Here is a 21,184-nt window from a genome sequence, read left to right as displayed (position 1 = left end):
TTCCAACTGGATATTTTTGCGCGAAATACATGGCTACTCGCCCGTTGCAAATATGCATCGTTCTTTAGCATTAACCGCCCATCTGCTTTGAGATTTCTTGATTGCCGCCTGTTTTGTCAAATGCAATACTGCAAATAAACCCTAACTTCTGAAATAATTGTGGTTTGTTTCAGGCCTACAGTCTTAGTACGAGCCGGGCACCAGGCAAAGTTGTGCAAAAAAAGTTGTGCAACCTATTGTCGCTTCGTTGGGTTAAACACGAATATTTAAATCTATCGAACTACTGCGCATTGAATCATTTGGCAGTCGACATCGGAATACACATGTCAGCTTGCTGTTCGTTTTTTATGCAACTATTTTCAAGTAAGTTGTAGTTTATTATTAAGACGAGTTTAACAAATGTCATGCATATTATTGTTTAAATCAACATTATGTACATCGCGGATACTGCAATGCTGCTTATATTGGCCGCCAACTATCTATATAAGATTTGTTTTCGTGACTGTTAAAACTGTTAAAGGGACATGCTCATAGATTCCGTATTTTTAAAAATGTAATTAAATGTTTTTGTAAGGGAATAATTAATGTTTTTGAATAGTCTTAGTAATTATATTTGCAAGAAAAAAAGTTGAATACAAATATTGCATTACCTGAGACCGCTGGAATCAGAAGTTAGCGTGCCGCAACTGTGCAAAGCCAGCTTTAATAGTTTATATCGAAACTGTAACGCTATGCTAGAACTCTAAGTATTTTCAAAAGTATCGAGGATAGGCGTTTAAAACGGTTTATTATTTTATCGATATCGAATGATGATCTTCTATTAAATAATATTTATCTTTTTTAAGTTTGTCCTTGTCGGGAGTGCTTTTTATTTGTTTTAACATAATATGCACTTTTCTTTTAAATCTATGACTATTATTTGAAAATCGTCATTTGTACCACTTTAACTGTGAACAATTCATATGTAAGCATGTGTGATCGCATTTGTCGGACGTTGAAGTTAGTAAATGTGTTATGTCGAAATAGCCAGAACGTATATTTTGCTAGTGGAGGCTTCTAGATCAGCCATAAACGTCGCGGTAAAGCATAACAAATAAGGTTTGATGTGCGTTGACTGTCAATTATACTTATTTTTCAATATTTTATTCAGACATAAATTACTGTCTTAACTTACAATCCTGACACTAAAATATCATGGTTAGAGTTTGAGTTTAAGAGATCTTAGCGGTGTGATAGATAAGGGGTAAGTCTTGCGACCGTTAGGTACTGGTTATGAACTAATTCCGGAAGCGATCCCAGGATCTTGGACACCAAGTACTGGCCCTACTCATGAAACTGACCCGATAATGTTTATAAAGACCGAAGTCGATGTATTTCTATGTAATCGAGCTAAACTTTTAAGATATAAACCACAGTCGCACGTTATGATGAGCCCAATGTCGCTTTACACATGTTTACATTAGTGATATTGATAGTCAGTCATTTGAAAACAGTCTCAAGCACATCATCTTGATAATGCGATGTTGTTATGCTATCTTAATGTGATTGTATTGGGTCAGTATTTGGCTCATGAATAACTACAGGTTTTAACTCAGGCGTCAAAGTGCTTAAGTTCTGTATATTGAAAATTGTTCATCTTGTGCCAACCAAAATATACCCTCTAGATTATAGCTTCAATACACCATTCGCTGATATGGATATTCACCATTTTCAAATATATTATAAACTGTCGAAAAAAATGGTAAACGTGGCATACTAAAAATACCTGTCTAAATTGGTTCCTGTTTTGGCCACTTTATTGCATTTGTCGAAACTAACACGAAACGCAATTTCCTGGTATCTAATTATCTTGGTGTTTGATTCGTATTTTGTTTAGTAAAGATTTATCCGCAGTTAACAATAAAGCATCGGAGTCCAATAACTTTGAATAACAAACGTAAAATATAAGGCCACGTCATCTGGTTTGTTTGCTGTTCGGTTCAACGTACGATTGTTTTTAAAAGTTTAAAACAAAAAGGATAAACAATGCCAGACAAGTCTAAATGCATTTCACCAAATATTGAAATAACTCGAATATATCAACGAATTGCTTTTTAAGGATTTTACATTTATGTCTATTTAATGTTAGTCCGGATATTGCTGCAAATGCTTCTATGGTTTGTATTAATGTTTCAAACGATATAAGAGAACCGTCTAATATGAAAGAGGCGTCATCAGCAAAAAGTGACTATTTTAGTTCTACATTATTTATTTTTATTCCTTTTACTTCTGTGAACAGTTCTATGTCTATCGACATCAATTCAATGCAAATAATAAAAAGGTAAGGCGATTAGGACATCCTTATCTGACCCCTCTTTTTATACAGAAAAACTCCGAAAAATGTTCATTATTTGTAACACACGATGTTGCATCTTTATAGAATAACATAACCCACTGTAAAGTTTGTTCATAAAAACCGCAATAGCGCAGGCATTTGTACATACATTCATGATCAAGACATTCGAAGGTTTTATTAAAATCAGAAAAAATAGGCCGGTTTCGTTAGTTTTAGTCAATTTGCTCAATAATGTCTTGCAAAAGTATTACATTCTCGCCGACTCCCTTTGATGAATCCGGTTTGGTTTGTACTGATTACATGATTTAAGAAAAGTTTTATGCGATTGGCAATGGCTTTTGTAGCTATTTTGTAATCAAAATATAATGCGATGATTTATTTGACACACATGCACATATTGACAGTCTGACCATATTAAACATGAATTAAACTTTTTGACTTTATATTGAGTATACACGCATCAGATATAGTAATTGCCTTATGCATTCTTGGAAAAACTTATACTGAGTAATTTTCAGTTTAAAATATAACACTTTATAACGTCGTGTAAAACACCAACAACTGAGTGTTTATTATTGTGTACGCACATTTATCAACTCGAAATCATGACAAATTACTGCTCACAGATATAAATCGAAACAGCTTACAGATTAGCACGTCCCACTATTGATCCGGATGCAGTAGATGCAAACTTTTTTATAAACAACTGTTGAATCGTAACGTTATTATATCGCGTTTAACATAGGTGGACATGGCATCGTACCTGTGGATTTGGTGTCATAGTTTGACGTTTAAAGTTTCCATCTTTTTTATGACAAAGTCCATTGAAGCCAAACTACGACCATACATGTTTAATTAATACGCACATGTAGGCATTTAAAGTTTAAATAACTTTTTATTAAAAGCTTACAATATATTTTTTTGTAAACCAAAATCAAACATCGGAACTGTAGTCACACGACAACTGCGATGACACTCAAACAACTCGCAACATAATTAAATAATTATTATGTTAAGCGACCTATATACCTCTATAAAGTAGTTAAACTTATCGCATATATACAATCTTCCTCAAAGTAGTTTAATTGCTTTTTTAAAATAGGCTTGTCACAGTCTACTGCTAATTTATAAAGCACTTCATACCACGTGTAGGTAGATTTAAGACCTGCAGAGCACAATCAATAAATGCTCACATGGAGTGAACCGATATCGATTGCGTTATTTTCAGTAGTGGTAGGCGGACGGGTAGAGATTGCAATGTATTCATAAAGGAGTATTGTGTGCGCAGGTTTGTTAACTTGTTGATATGCTTATACATGTTTTACTACTTTATTTTAAAGGTTGCTGTTTTCTTTAACATTATTAAACAATATGATCTTGATAAATATTTAGTGAGTTGAGTTGACACACTATGTTTAAATACATCGTGATTGTTTTTTTTTTTCATTTTTGCATATAATTACATATATCAACACGTTTACCAATTCCGTTTTCTTTTGTATTTAAAGAGCATGTATTAACTTTGTATGCGATTACATGCCTTATATGCATGTCGATTTAAATGACAATTTGGTCATATGCGACATTATGCACACATAATTGTAAATTATTTTTGAATAATAGGTTAGTTTATATACATATAATATAAGCAAGCTAATAATTTATATCAAAGCAAGTGCCTGCAACAGTAATCGATAGATGGGAAGTAAACAGGTTTAATTTCCCAAGTACCATTTATACACAATTATATGAACGATATTTTTCAATAGTGAATTTATTACTTGTAAATTCTTAAAAAATACTAAATTGGCTATTACCGATCTTCAACGACGTCATCTTAATACAGCATCTAAAATCGCAAAATGTTAGCTACATATCAGTAGACAAAGTCGTATTAAATTATTTCAATAACACGAGATATTTTTCGTAACCAAGGAATTTTATCGGTTGTACACTTCCCAAAATCGAGCTTAATTTTCGGTAAGACGATAGCCGATATAGCATTTAAACTCCTAAAACTGTTTTTCGTACTTTGGTTAACAAGAAGCAGTTTATGATCAGTTTTCGTCACGAAACAAGTCTTCATTTCATCCCGGTAGATGTCTTCTTACATCACTCGATGTTGTAGTAATTTATGACCAGACATGTTGACGAAGGGATGTTTATCTGTTTATATAGTAAACTTAAAGTTGATTTTCTGCTTACATGTGTATTATATTTGCATATTTGCATTCAACAAATAATCGAGAACAATTTCCTGCACTGATCAATATTATCTGAGATTTCTTACGAAGAATTTAACTACTGGTGATTAAGAATTGTCAGTAAATCTTATATCCAGTTGTTGTGGTTTGGTTTTATTTGAGTTTGTTAAAGGTGTTCTCGATGACACGTATATGTGTTAAATAATCATAAATGTTTTAAAGCGTTGTGAACATTCAAATCTTACTTGAACTAGATATCCCACTAATTTTTTATCATAAAAACTACCAACACGTAGTAGTAGTAGTAGTAGTAGTAGTAGTAGTAGTAGTAGTAGTAGTAGTAGTAGTAGTAGTAGTAGTAGTAGTAGTAGTAGTAGTAGTAAGTAGTAGTAGTAGTAGTAGTAGTAGTATAAGTAGTGGAAGTAGTAATCGTAGTAGCAGCAGTAGTAGTTATAGTAGTAGTAGTAATAGTAGTAGTAGTAGTAGTAGTAGTAGTAGTAGTAGTAGTAGTAGTAGTAGTAGTAGTAGTAGTAGGAGTAGTAGTAGTAGTAGTAGTAGTAGAAGTAGTAGTAGTAGTAGTAGTAGTAGTAGTAGTGGTAGTAGCAATAGTAGTAGTAGTAGAAGTAGTAGTAATAGTAGTAGTTGTAATAGTAGTGGAAGTAGTAGTAGTAGTGGTAGTAGTAGTAGTAGTAGTAGTAGTAGTAGTAGTAGTTGTAGCAGCACCAGCAGCAGCAGTATTAGTTGAAGCAGTAGTAGTAGTAGTAGTAGTAGTAGTTGTAGTAGTAGTAGTAGCAGTAGTAGTAGTAGTAGTAGTAGTAGAAGTACTAGTATCAACAATGAATCCGATATCAAACTCATGGTTCCTTCTGATTTGTAGACTTTCAGCTTTATGGCGAGTCTGGCAGATGTTTTCACTGACAAAGAAAGGACGAACTGGCTGAAGGCATGGCTGGCAGTAGATATTGCAAAGTCTGGCTTAGAACAGTTCGCAGAAAACGAGGCAAGAACTGTACACACTAATATATACAAGACTGTTTTGTCAAGTGTTCCGGTGCCAGTTGCGTGCAATATCTGTAACACAGCAAACTTGCTGCCATGCCCTACACAAAGAATATGCAATAACAGAGGCGCAAATACTCCATGTACGCGTATGCATGATACCCCGGCAAAACAACCACGACTGTGTCCTAGTTTTGTTTGTAATAAAGTTCTTAACGAAATTGTAAAACAACACAAATATGTGAATCCTTCATGGAAGAATACCACGGCGACCCAATGGGCATCAACGCCTTGGCAAATTGCCAAGGCGTTTTTACCTCCGGACGGATATTCTGGAAAGAGTTCAGTGCAAGATACAGACTTTAACGGAATAGTCAATTTTATGATGAACTGCGAACACTTCGACACCAAGTTTTCGTTCCCCATAGCTGCAGGAAAGAACAGTCCTCCATGTCTTCTGACAAAGGTAAACGTTTTATCATGTATTACCCCAATCTGCCCATTCAAGATTCGTATTAGCTCACCTGAGCACATTTTAATCACAGGGAGCTTTTAGGATGCCGTGATGTTCTGCGTACGTCAGTGCATGCGAGAAATGTGTGCGTTTACTTCTTTTTGTAATGATCTCTCATATTTAACCCCTTGTTAAATCTTAATAAAACTTAACCCAGACAAATGTAGAGTAATTCGATGAAATAAATACGCACACAACTGGACAAAGTTTTCATTGAGATGTAGTTTTCCATTTAATACGAAGCTTTTATACCCCGTAAAAAAGTCTAATCAACACAATTCTTTAAACTAACGAATATATCCATGACCCAAGTACAGGGCAGGAGTAATGCAACTAACATAAATAAGCACGACCCATCTAGCTGGCTGATGTATACTGTCTCTCTAATACAGAACATATTAATATACATTGATTCGCCATACGGAAGTAGGTCATGTGCATGGTAAAACGAGTAAATTAAGCAGGAGTATTTCAGCAAATTAAAATAAGAGTTTAGACACAAAGTGATATTTAAGCATGTTTGATAAACCGTATATTGGAAAATCGTCTACAGATATCAATTAGATAAACAAAATGTGTAATTGACCTAGAACAACACCATTACATTTTTGTTTGTGTTAATAGATCCTCTTAAACGTTAAGCAATAATCATTATGATACTCTCTTTCATAGTTGGTGCCATACTAGATTTTAAATGGGAACTCAAATCTTTTCTAAACACAATGTATGTAATATTGTATAGTTTTCTTCTTCTAAGTTCTTTTTACCATTCCAATGGAGTCAAAACTAATCAGGCCCCTTTGATCACATGATTTATAATTGCTTAAATAACTTTAAACACATTATTCTCTGAAACAGCCAGGGTTATTTGTTTAATACTTGTTGGGCGACATCATACATTGATCCTCTAATACAATAACTCAAACCAATCTACGTGGAGGTTAAACTTGGCTCCATCCTTGATATCATGTGTTTTATTTTATGGTGTAACATTCAAATTTAAATTTGTTCAACTACTGCCTTAGACCATATCAAACGTTTGCCATACAGAGAAGTAAAACTTAAAATGAAGCTAGATGCATAACACACCTATAAGAAAATATGAACATGAAATTTTATTGTCTCTATGTCGAAGGTAAACTACCAAAGACCATGAGGTCCTCTTGTTATCAGTTTCACTTTCTGCCAATATATCAGTCAACATTCTATATATAAGCAATAATTGTACAATAAATTGGTAGATTTTAAAATACCTTCATTTTAAAATGGAAGCACATTATTAGATGACGACGCATTTAACAAACATCTCAAAACCATACTTAGAATTCTAAGGTAACGTTGCGCCTGTAACGTTCCGGTGTCGTCCATACTTTTACCGCATATGTATGAATTGTTAACTAGCTTAGCACATATGTAAACCATTATATGAAAACGTATCGCGTGTAACAGCAGTATCCTTTAAAGGTCATACAAAGAGGTCAATGTTCAACATTTACCATACCACAGCTTGAAACATTACTCTCCTTAGCTGACAGGAAAAGCTCACACATTATAGTTTCAAGGTCAACTTTGGTCATACAAAGCCCGTCCGGAATGTAACTTTGTCATTCAATATGCAATTGTAGTTGTTCGCTTGCAATCAAATAATGCTAATATTTAAAATCTCGCAGATGCTTAAAACTGCTATGTTTGATTAAACAAAGTGGTACCGTTTCATGTAATGAGAGGTTTTGAAATGTTTTAGTTGCTTTTTTGTATGTTTTATTGAAATGCAATGTGCCTAAAACTTAATAACATGTTTGTGATTATTCTGAGTTTCATTGTATTTCCGCGAATTAGCTTTACGCTGAGAATTGTGTGAGTTTCGTGTAAATTTATCAAAACAAATACGAGTTATTGGGTGGGTGAACAAAATTCCGCGAAATATAAGCTACCTGCGAAATTCTTATATGAAACCTCCCCGCATATTAGACTGGCTGCATTATCCGCATAAGCATCCAATCTCCACGCAGAGTTGTCGTTCTTTGCTCTCACATACACCTCTGCGTAAGGCTAAGCATGCCATTTTGCCTATCAAATAGGCAAAACCGAACAAACGCATTCAATGTATATTTGAGTGGATATTTAAGATCGCATGCATTTAATTAAGAAATATGACTTTTAAATTAACGACAAATCGTGCAAAAACTTGCGATTTTAATGCAACTCTTTGGAACTATTTTATTCCCCATTTACGCAGATGGAATCATTCCACGCACTTCACAAATGTAAACAATTCAACATAATTTTTATTGGGTGACGTTAGGAATTGCTTCGACGTGTGAATGTATGTTGGTTTCTTAACATAAAAAAAAAACATATCAATTTTATAATAATGAATTAAGACTGATATAAGATATCATGGTATGAGATGCTTTTCTTTAATGCAGTGAATGCAATGTAACCGTCGTGCAAAATATTGTTTAGTATACTGTAACCTCAATGATGAACGCTTGGAATGATCATGACATGAATGAGACGCTTTCATAACAATAGTCCGTTCTGAGCCCAACACAGAGGCGAATGTAATGTAACCGTCGTGCAAGAGATTGATAAGCATCTTGCACAAGCATATGAATTACTGCATAGATCAACCTGGTGCATTTTGTGCGAAATGTATAACTTCTTCTAGTTTTGCCAGCCCTTTGCCATTCAGATTTGCAAACGCTAGAGAAAAGTTTTACTTTTTAGGGACCACTACAAGTACAGTTGTATAAGATGTTAACTATACAACCTAGAAAACGTTTAATAATATGTTGTGTCGTTTGGCAGTGGAGTGGTTTTACTTTCAGCTGTATTCGAAATGTTTTAACTGAAACATTGAAATAATATAATAGTAAAAAAACATTTAGGCCGAATGATAAATGTTATCGCAGGTATGTAAAAATTATTTGTTTAGACCAATTTAATAATGATAATTATTATAGTTTTTACAGTGTCACCGTATAGTCGTGCACGGATGACGTACCACGAAAGCCTAAATATCAACCAATAATTTGCTACTGCAATTATATTCTTAACGCCAACCTATTAGGGCGTATTCTTTGTTGTTCCAAACGTTGATATACTAATGAACACCCAATTCACTTTTAACTTAACATAATAACATAAAAGGAACACAACCGTTTTTTTTAAATGACAATCATAATCTTAGAAATACTAAGCAAACTTTTCTTCAGCTTGTGTCTTTATAATTGTCATCAACATACCGTAATCAAACAAGGGTAGTCTCAACGGATTATTTCTTCAAAATTAAATAACTGGTATCACATGGTACGTCATATGTCAGAGGCATTTCCTTCCGAAAGCCTTCATTATGACAATGCATTCCAGATAACGTCTGTGTCCTAATATTGGTAAGGCTAAAGGGTCACGTGATTATCATAGTCGAACATAACCATACAAAACATAACTGCTATTCATATATCACAGGCCATCGAAACTGTTGCATAGAGGGAAAGCAACTGTAAACGTTGTTTACAAACTATTTGTAAGTGGTTAAGTAGCTTTCATATATGATACACCCAAAGCACATCATATTCTATTATTAAATGTATCCGAGTAATGATACTAATAACCCATACGCATGCAGACAAAAGTGTGGATCACTCGAATTAATGAATGGAATGTTCATGTAAGAATCTATAAAAGCAACATTTTGTGTATATTTGATTCAATGTTTGATACATATAAAACGTAAATATGCACATGATGTTAGCCCGCATACTGTCTTTTGGAATCGATTTATTTCTTATGACGTTTCAAAACAACAAACACCTTAGAAAGAATTGCATGTAATACCTTGCATCAAAAGGTTATCGGACGAGCATCAGACAATACTTCATAACATACGAGGAATGCCAAATTTTTTCAGGCACGTGACATTGGCAGGATTGTCCGTCACTCGTCCCAGTGTAAACTCACAGACGCAGATCTCCAGGACATCTTCACAACACTGACTAACCTGCTGTCTGACCCAACGTGTCTAGCACAAGACGTCGCATCACAGGAAGCTGTAAAGAAATTAGCAAAGGTGATATCTATTTCTAAACCGTTATCGTAATGATGTATGCTTTGATATCACCCACAAAGGGGTTTTAACTTCTACATTCATGTGTTATGAAAGCGACACCAAACGAGTCGACCTGCATTATTTTACAAACATGTGTTTTATGTCAAATAAGCTTCCTTCGCTCAGCCGAGACACAGCTGATCATTTATATGATGTTGATGTTATATGGGGAGCTTATATATTATCATCTCTTAGCAAATTATTAAAGTTTTATACAAAAACACTATATATTCGATTGATGATATAGTTCTTAAATGGAAACGAACGGAAGATGCCATATTTCTTAAACAGCTGCAAAACGACGGATTGAAGATAACTACCCAGGAAATGATTAATTTACTACATGCTGTTGATGAGAAACTTAAGGTTACACTTAAAACTATAGCTGAGAGGACTCTTGCCAGGACTCTTGCCGAGATACGGATACACACGGACAAATGTAAACGAGAACTTGATGAACACACTGAAAGACGTAAGTAAAATTGCACTTGATCCTGAAAGAGACTACGAACAATCCTGTGAAGGTATATCTGACTTTATATTGCACTTAAAATCACATATCAGTATCAGTCACATACAACTCATATTTTGGAACAAACTGTATGTGTATAATGGAATTGGAGACACTCAATTTAAATTTTCCTGTGCAGTTAATGTTTTAAAATTATTGATTTGTTGACCTTAAGTAACTTCCAAATAAATTTATTTCAAATATTTTTTTAATGAAACTAAGCGAAAATCAAGTCTCGAAAATGAAATGAAAAGATGAAGTTAATTATGGTATTCCTTTATTAGTAAAAAAGATGTATAATAATGATACACTTTAGGCTATGGTCATTCGAGTAAACTTGGAGACGTTTCTAACGCAATACGCATATGAATCAATATAGCTTGTTAATTTTGGAACGGATTTCGTTGAATGTGTATTCAGATTAATTCAACACATGTCTAATAATCTAAGTAAATTTATTTGAAATTGATCAACAATATAATATCAAACATAACAAATTAAAATTTTTATATTGTTGTTTTAATCAATGTTATGTGTAAAATCTCACATTGTGGCACTTCTGCCCTTATGTAATCTATTGGTTCTCAAAGTTCGTTTAAGTCGCGTTGTGTAATTTTTTGTTTTGACTTAAATGTTCCAGGTTCGTAAACTACTCATCAGTTTGCAAAATAAGGCAACTAGTCTTTTTCTAGCATATATCAACTTTAATTCTTGATTAAATGTTCGTATATATATTGTATATTATTCCTAGTTGTATTGCAATTGTATATAACTCTTATTAAGAAATTGCAACAAGAATGAAGATAAGAAATAAACGAGATACTCCAACACAAATATAATCCGTCCAGAAAAACAAATGTCCGTCTAAAGCACTTTCCCGTGAAGCCAGAAATTGGGAAGTATATTGTGCGATTTTCTATCTACAGTGGCTCAGACTAGAGGTTCTAACACGGTCCGTTTTATACAAAAATGGTAACCTTGGCGTCGACCCACTTGTTTTAAGAAGTAAACAGCCTTATCCATCACTTTGACATAAACTCATCACCATAAAAAATATAACTATAAACGGGTTATAACAATGTCCATCACTTTCTGGTCGTTAAATTATTTCTTACTATTTAGGCTTATTTAATCTGTTTATATAAGCTGTTTTATAAGCAGTTCGTGTATAATTAACACTATTTTGACCGCCAGATATGGTCGAATGTACGTCATTGTTGTCCACAATGTATTTCGCCAGTGACCATGTATCTCTAGTTACTAGGACAATGATGACTAAACAGAAAAAGTGTTACAACATGTGATAATGTAATTGAAATTAAATTGGAATTATAAAGCGCGCTGAACTACACTCGATCACTTTTTGAACGCAGCATTTTTCAAACTTAAATATCTCAGAAATGAGTAAATATTTTGATTTAAAATTGTATATGTGATCATTTGACTACTATATGTACAAGCAAACGACGAAATCATTCATCCGTGACGATCGGATGCTTCAGCATGTGGGGAAGGTGGTCTGCAACATGCCGATTGCGATGTTGCGCTCCTGAAATTGTATACGAGACTTAATTGATTTTTAAATTAATTTTCCTGGTGTATCAACCCACCTAAAATGAAGAAACTGAAATGCAATTGAGAATCACGTGTTTCAACATTTTCAGATGCATAAAAATATAACCACACCTACCCCACAAAACTTTTTTTTGCAAAAAGCGCCTGATGGTTAGGGATGAATGATTTTATCGTAATCGTGCCTAGAATATAGTCTAATGATCACATGTGACATTTTAAAGGGGCCTTTTCACAGATTTTGGCATTTTTTAACTTATTCATTAAATGCTTTATATCGATAAATGTAAACATTGTATCGTAAAAGCTCCAGTAAAAAATCAAGAATATAATTAAAAAAAGGAAAAGAACATTGCCCGGACCAGGTTTCGAACCAGTGACCCCTGGAGTCCTGCCAGAGTCCTGAAGTAAAAACGCTTTAGCCTACTGAGCTATTCCGCCGAGTACACATGTGTGACGTATTTTATACCTTATATAAGCAATCTTCGTAGTTTCACAAAATTTAGCGACAAAAACAGAACTCTCCAAATTATTCAATCGTTTCGCGTTGCAACGCTTTATAATTTTTAGGTTTTAAAATCGTCAAAAGATGCATATAATGGCTATATTAGACCATGGTAAATGTTCAGTATTACTGTTTCCTCACAAATATCATAACTAAAACGAAAATTTGCGAATCTGAAACAACTTTTTTCAATTTTGTCAATTTACCAAAGCGTGAAAAGATCCCTTTAAATAAAAATCTTAACTAATTACTGACCTGTTTAATTTTGAAAAGTGCTGCGTTAGAAAAGTCTCAAAGTGTATATTGATATGATTACTAAGAGTTTTCCAGCTTCTTAAGTGGTACGGTGATGCTTTTTAGTTTAAAACGGACACCGAACAAACTTTGCGAAACCGAAATTTCGCAAATTTAAGTACCTATTTCCTTTACGATATTCATATGTTAGATAAAGTGTGCGATACAATTCTTCTTTGTGATCATGTATTGATGATTTTTTATATAAAATTGCCATTTGTTTCATAAATATTAATTAACAAGTTCAAAATAGCCTTTCTATGTTGTTTTTTTCTCCTCCATTGGATGTCGTGTTTTTAAATGGGATTTTTTCCCATGTTTTTTTTACCGATATAAAAATTGTATTATATTTTTGCTATCAAAGAAAATTAAACGAACATCATCACAAATAGTTAAACAATGCTTAAAATTGATCATAAGGCATACTCAAACGAATACAAAAAATCGAGAATATCACACAGAAAATGGGGGAAAATTCCATGGAAAAAAACACACAAAAACTTCCATCGGAATATCAATATTGCATCAACTATCATGTAACCTAGATAAAATACTTCAGTTTGAAGTTTTCTGTTTGTATTAAAGGTATAATGATTTTTCATGTCTCTTTAACTTGCACAAACGTAGTGCAATTTGGTTTGATACCATTTTCATGTGCACTGTATAAATGTTCCACTATCAATGTAACTGATTGTAATTGAGCTAGTCGCTTAAATACAACCAATGTTTAATAAAGCACATTGTCGATCTATAAAGTAACCTCATGAGTATTTTTTTTCGGAAAGTTACACCTTCATTTTGGTAAATAAAATTTTCGGATTCGGGATGTTATCGTGTTCCGGAACAATCTTTATGTTGAGGAAAAACGTTGTTATGCCCATGTTTGCAGTGTTTAATTTTTTTTCATAACCCAAGTACCAGAACATTGTAAACATGATCTTAATAGATACTACAAAAGCCGTGTTGCACATAACACATGCCCAGGTCCGGTATTAATAAATATTTATAAATGCAAATTAATAACTGAATGTTCACATCTGTTCAAGTTGCAAATATATACATATAAGCGAAACTGGCACCCCCCAGAAGCCATGTTTATTAATGGACTGAACTCAGTCAATATATGAACTTGAACAAATGTTCTAAGCAGATTACATGATGATCTGGCATTAATGAGGCGTCAAGGGCTTTTAAAAGGATTAATTACTCATGACATAGAAGGAAGTACGTTAAGCTTTGCAAATGCAGCCTTAAAGTCTTTTGTTATAGATTTTAGTATCAACAAACACGAGTTGTTTGATACACCACCTCTTGACGAATGCGTATTAAATCGGGTTTCCATTAGAAAAGCTAAACAAGTTAAATTCACATCTTGATATCCATTTATGTATTAATTCAAGTTTTTTGTTAAAGCAATGTTGTTGCATTGTTTATGTATGCACGGAATGACAAATGTTGAGCACTCATGTGAACGAAGTGATTATGTTGACATACGGTGATCGCCGTTTGTCTGTCGTCGTAAGTGGTGGGTCTTTAGTTGTTGGCTTGTTAGAGGCATCAAGTTTTATTCAATCTTGAAAAGAATCATAAGAATGAGTGTCTTAAGAATATCTAAGTCGGGTTCTAATCTACCTAACGTGGATCAAAATATTACGCATCAATGTAAAACCTTGTTATCATTATAGAGGAAACATTTATGACGCATTAACATTTCAAGTGCGTCCACAAACGAGGTCACCATTTTTTATCTTATAAAAACACTTTGTTACCAGGCTTGACGCTACTTTTATGACCTTATCTAAATGACACTTGATAAGAACCTTTATCCGGACGATTTTAGTCCGATTTGTACTCTTGATCGTGTGCTTTAAACAACCAGGTCATCAGGTTAAATCTTCTTACGACGCTACAATGTTTATGCTTAACTTATCTTGGCCGAGTGTAAAGCTGGGTAACGTTCGTCCAAAAACCAGATCATCATGTAATTTCTCAAAATATATTTGTAACCACTAGTAAGGTCATATGTATGTCGCATTCTTTGAGAAACCTGTATTTGATCGCATCTATCAAAAGATTAGGTCGCCAGATAAAAAATGGTCTATGATAAATATCAAACTCAGCTTAGTGCCTCAGGGCCATCATGGTCTTCTTGCAATATGTTGTGGTGGGATTTTAACAACTAGTGATCCAAAGATTTTTTATACCGTATTGTCATTGGTCAGACAATCAGCGCGTCCGTTAATTGCTTGCTCTCATTATCACAAAATGCTAATGTGATGTTATTATGATCTCCCTATATCACCATTCATCGTATGTCGTAGTTTAGCTTTTAAACTTTCAGCTAGTAATCGCGCTATGTATCACATGTTTCATCGAATTTTAATAAAATCCACTCAACATTCTAATTTCGACAATATATAGACTGAGATTGAATCCTGATCATGTGCGTCCCCGAACTAGGTCAGGTCCTTGGATAAATGTGATGCTTATCTTGTGGAAACAAGTATTTATCTTATCGTAATAAGACTTGGTCAGAATGTATATATACCATGTTCAAATGTATGTCTCATGCTTCAAACAAAACTAGGTGACCAGGTCATATCTTAGAATTTTTGTTTATACCATTCAACATTCACATAACTTGGTCACAATGTTATTGTTTACGAGTATGAATCTGGATAATTTGCGTCCTGACACTGAAACCTTTTTATCACGTTAGAGGCCACATTTATTACTCATTCTGTTTTGGCATTTATATAAAAAATATCTTTTGAATGTATTGACCAAGTTTGAATCTGAGTTTGTTATCCACCACTAGTTCACTAGATCAAATCTTTGAAAAACATTGTTACCACACTAGTATCATATCTATGGCTCAATATTTTTTCCGTTCGATATATTTTATTATCTACGTACATAGGTGTGTGAGTGTCGAGGGCATCCCACTTCACACCGTTCATAATTTTCAATCGATGTATACATACAATAACAGATTTTAAACATTTGATCATCAGTAACTTCTACATTACAACACAAACACTATTGGTTTAGCATATAATTGACACTACATGAGATCTAAATCCCTTATCACGACTACTGCAAAGAGCTTACAATAGTTCCATATATTTACTCTGACGCAAAACATTGTTAATTTCATATAATACATGGTACTGCAAGGACGGATATGCTTTAGCTGCTTTAATAGAGGGTATAGTTTTGTTCATTTTACAATTGTATAAAAACATTTGTGTCAAACAAATATAAAAATTAAGGGTCAATTTGCATTTGCATGTCCCAATAAAAAGGAAGGTATATTGAGGCAATTTGAATAAAGATTGCAATCAAAAATTAAATCTGTTATCAATTTATTTACGTCCTTAGATATGTTCTATAGTTTCACATTCAGTTTGACAAAAGGTGCAGTTTTCTGTAGTTGCATATCCAATTTTAAATGAGACGGAGTTCGTACCTATGTTTCTGTGTACAATTTTATATCGAAACCACTGTAAATTGGTATATCGTGTAATATGAAACGGCATAGAAAAGATATGTAACCAATCTTTTGTTTCAATTACAAATAGTTGGCCATTTATTTAAACATGCTGGCGAGGACTCAATGTTGGTAAAAATATAATACATTGGTTTTGTACCCTTTGTTTTAACTAAGATGGACCGTAGACTTGTCGGGATAAAAAGCTTCATAAAGCAGTTGTTAGAAGAGCCTCTCAGTTCCTTGTATCTTGCAACTGAATTGATAATGCCTTGGAAAAGCAAATAATTTCGTTTGAAGTTGTAAACTTGGCATAAGTCATTAAAATTGTAAAACGTTAAGAGTTCAGCCTTGTGAATCAAGTCCGCAACAAAATGGATGCCTTTGTCAAACCATGATTTGAAATATACACGTGTGTTACCAATTGTTATTTCTTGATTATAGAAGAGTGGATTCTGTAGCCAAAACTGATTTTTAAAAGGTTCTTTTCAACAAATGACTTCAATGTATTCTTCCAAAGTTCATTCTGTATCCTCTTAATTAAGTTTTCAGGATAGTGACTGCAACAGATATATAATTTTTGAAAATCAATCATTGTATTAACAATATGTATCAATTAACCATTTCCAGTGATAAGTCTATGGATCCATGCACACTTAAGAGGAAGGAAAACTATTCTATCATCTTTAAACCTCCTACTTTATAATCTTTTATCAAAATATGTTTACTAATTTGTGGTTTAATTGGAATCAATATTGACCAAACTTAGTAAGAATATTTATTTTTACGAGTTTAAATATGGCCTTGTGCGTCCTGCATTTCAAAAAAATATCACTCAACATGCTAAATATATGACTCAATCTGTATAACACTTGGTAAACATATTAAGTTCAGTGCCAGATGAATCGGAAATGCAACACTAAAATATACATTATACATGTACTATTAACAATATGAAAAGTGACATCGAAAAAACTCGCCAAACATACAAAACTACATACACATGTCCTTTAAATGACAGTACTCATAAAAAACAACACCGGTGTAATATAGACTATTTGAGAATGTGATATTTCGAGCAGACTAAAACACTATAAAACACTAAAAACACACAATATTCAATTACAATTATTGTTTACAGCTCGACAGCATTATTTCCCGAATCCCTAAACTCCATAAGCATTTTGCTTTTAACGCAATAACTGTTCCCCATACGTACATTCAGTTTTATTCGGGCACATTTTGCATGAGTTTTATGTGACAATAACGGTATACTTAGCGAGAATACATATAATTTATAACAGTTGCTTCTAGTTCGCAAATAGTCTTGTTATCTCTATATTAAGATTTGAACTTCATGAACTTGGTCAGAATGTTTGTCTTAATAATATTAGCTCCAGAAAAAAACAAAAATTAAATTAAAGAAAAAAAGGAACCCTCAACTGGGCTCGAACCAATGAGCTCTGGAGCCCTGGAGTAAAAGTCCTTCGCTTAGCCCACTTGGCCATCCGTGCTCATACCATTAGATAAGTATTTTATACTTCATATAAGCAATCCTCGTAGTATCACAATCTTATAACAACAACAGAACTCTCCAAATTATTCAATCGTTTCGCGTTGCTACGCTTTATACTTTTCAGGTTTTTAAATCGTTAAAAGATGCATATAATATATATTATATATAGAGCATGGTAAATGTTTGAAGTATTACTGTTTCCTCACAAATATCATAACTACAACGAAAAGTTGCGAATCTGAAACATTTTTTTTAAATTTGTCAATTAACCAACACTTGAAAATGCCCCTTTAAGCTAAGGATGTAGGCTGAAATGGTACAACGTCCGGGACGCAAAGAGTTGTTTCCTGTAATACGCTGACAACCCACTTTCGACTGCGATTTTCGATCGGCATATCTACCAATCATAAACGTGTAAAGTGGGGTAATGGCAAGTCTACCAATCATAACCGTGCAAAGTGGTGTACGTGCAAAGCGAACGTTCGACAAGTTTAGCAACCTTGCAGTAGGTTAAGGTCAGAGGAGCGAAATTGGTTGGAGTATGGAGACAGATTTCTATATTCGACGAGAAAAAGTATGTTCTTTAAAGATATTGTGCTTAATTAAGACGATTTTGTTATTAGTTGAATACGTATGTAATATACTTAATGATGTATTACACGCATTTGCGTTTGAAATGACTGTTTTGACGTGAATATCCGACATCGCGAAAATATAATCTTTTTAAAATAAAATAAGTGTCTGCATAATATTTATTCTAAAGAGTTTTTAATGTTGATTGCGCGTTTGGTATTGCGAGATATGTTCTTAAATCAAATGCATATGGGAGGTGTTGGGAATCATTATTAACAGCTGTGAATGACATAAACTGAAGTTAATATCTCTAGCGAATAGGACATCTCAACATGCCATTTTCCACTGTCTGAGCCGAATGCATTGGCATAATTTTATTTTCGTTGCCGCTATCATGACCATCTAATAATTAGTCACGGTCGTTATAATGGGACGTTGTTCAAAACCCACTCGAATTTAATCGCTCATAAAAATGTTGTTTGTTTATGAGGGATGCTGTAATTTGAAATAACCGACGAAAAATTACTTAAGATTTCAATAAAATGTTGTTCATATTTATCTTTAGTCTAAATCTTGTGTAATTTAACTTTGACCGAGAGAGTAGTGAATTTTGTTTGATTTTTGACCACGTTGTAACGGATTTCTTGAAAAGTCAGCAGCTGGGAAGGTGGGGATTACGTTCACAAAGTCCTTCTTACTTAGGCTCTCAAAGAACCGCTCAAATCTACTCAATCCAATACTTAAAATATAAAGAATAGGGAAATACCTAAACTCCGCTTTCTACCGACATGTATACAGTAGCTCAGTCGTTGCATGGCCCACAGTCGTCGCTGGAGGCGATTGAACGATGTGATAATCTTTGTATACTTATGTGTATCCTAAATGCGCAGCTAGTAAACTTGCATATTAATGAGATCAGGAAAGTGAGAGCAGACGATGTTTTAATAAGTTGAGAATAAGCTTAAATAGTGAAAAGTTAAATGAGAATTACGTAAAATTGTGGCGAACCAAAAACTTGTTTTTGATGGGTTGCAACCACAACGTACCAGAATATTGCTCAGGATAACAGGTTAAACTTTTTTTCTGAGAGCAAATGGCCATTGGATCACGAATACTTACATGTAGACTGCACTAAGGGCGCAATTAAAATACCGCAGTGTTGATTTATGAGGTTAATTCAAACTAAGATATCGAATTGATTGAAATAAATAAATTCGAAACAAATCGGGATTTAGGAAAAAAATATAGACGGGTTATGTAAACTGAAATTGTGTTTAGAAAACAATATCGCGAGTTCTAGGGATTCAGTCTATGACGTTTTTGTAGAGGAGAAAAACTAAACATATAATGCAAGAATAAATAGAACAATTCTCAACATAATAAAGACTCTCTTTCAATATGTTGCTTGCGGTATGCCACGGCGGATATGAAACGGGACAATATCGGCAATTAGCTTGTCCGCGCGCTACTTTCGTACAAATTCATTTCTTATTTACTTTCATTTTTAAACCCTTTTTTCTATCGTATACAGAATTCTATTTTCCTAAGCAAGATGTAGTTTTAAAAACTGAACTCCAAATATAAACGCTACAAATCTGTATAAAGTACGACCATGTTTAACGTAAATATAGATTCTAAAACGGTATGATATTTGCAAAAGTTAAAGTTATAACTCGTCGGGCTGCCCAAACTAGAAGACTTCATATATATTTATATATCTGAAAACTACGAAACGTAAGCTTTCAAATGATATATAATTTGTCAAAATCGGCCGAGAAATAAAAGTCAAATTAGAAAAAAACGTTGTGGGTAAATCAAAATGTATACCCTCGGCGCTTCGATGTACGCTAATCGATAGCCACGGGTCACGTGACAAAGTATCGACAATGTTAAACGCGCAGGGGTAAAACCAAAAATTTATTTCTCGCGTTTAACTCGCTATAAATCCATTAATAACAACGGAAATATACTTAAAGTTATATTTGTTGAAAGAGTAATTAATGAGCAACAAGATAACGAATAAACCAATAAAATCGGATGATTAGTTTTTGCATAAAATTGAATTTACTACAGTAAGGGTCAAATACTCGATTCAACTCTTGTCAATATACGCTCCGTGGGTATGCATATAATGGATGGGATATAGTATGTATTTGCTTAAAAGTAAATAGCATCGCGAACATAGATGACGTGGGCAGAACAGTTTCGAGTTGTATAGGTATTTAAAAAAAACTGATATATAAATACTTTTGCCCTTTCTAGTACTTTATATGGTAGCATACTTCTGCATAGGGCAAGCATCATTTTCTAGTTCATTCGCACACTTTTTCAGAAAACTAAAGAAACTCGAGGTCAATATAGAAACTAGGCTTTTTTAATGAAATTATATTGTAATAACAATCAAAAGTAACGGGGGATAACTTCATGAGGTCTTACTGTTTTTTTTTCAAAATATACGGATGTCAAAAACAATTAATAAACTTATAAAAAAATATTTGCAAAATTTGTGGATTTGTATGAGTTTAAACTTTTTAAAATATTTTTTTTTATTATTATGTTC

The 21,184-nt window shown here is 33.5% G+C and overlaps 2 protein-coding genes across 9 annotated transcripts in view; one reads left to right on the top strand and one right to left on the bottom strand.

Moving 5' to 3' along the window:
* LOC127848640 (receptor-binding cancer antigen expressed on SiSo cells-like) overlaps positions 1 to 21,184 on the bottom strand; it is a 360,763-nt gene that overhangs the window by 86,119 nt on the left and 253,460 nt on the right. The window lies entirely within an intron of this gene.
* The window catches only part of LOC127848625 (uncharacterized protein CXorf38 homolog), a 73,478-nt gene that overhangs the window by 30,184 nt on the left and 22,110 nt on the right, over positions 1 to 21,184 (top strand). For 5 of the 7 annotated variants that reach the window (XR_008034605.1, XR_008034604.1, XR_008034606.1 and 2 more), the window contains exons 2-4: positions 5,417 to 6,004; positions 9,966 to 10,124; positions 10,455 to 10,635. Coding sequence is in view for 4 of the 7 variants with exons in the window: in XM_052381194.1 (XP_052237154.1) it covers positions 5,417 to 6,004; positions 9,966 to 10,124; positions 10,455 to 10,635 (928 nt within the window). In the remaining 3 variants the exon portion in view is untranslated. Of the gene's footprint in view, positions 1 to 173; positions 364 to 5,416; positions 6,005 to 9,965; positions 10,125 to 10,454; positions 10,636 to 21,184 lie in introns of all 7 variants that reach the window. The other 2 variants (XM_052381195.1, XM_052381196.1) reach the window with 1 other exon arrangement.

The sequence above is a fragment of the Dreissena polymorpha genome, chromosome 10 (assembly GCF_020536995.1).
Source record: "Dreissena polymorpha isolate Duluth1 chromosome 10, UMN_Dpol_1.0, whole genome shotgun sequence".
In the NCBI taxonomy this organism is placed as follows: domain Eukaryota; kingdom Metazoa; phylum Mollusca; class Bivalvia; order Myida; family Dreissenidae; genus Dreissena; species Dreissena polymorpha.
The sequence above is the reverse complement of the archived record's forward strand: the minus strand, read 5'-3'. Positions and strand labels throughout refer to the sequence as shown.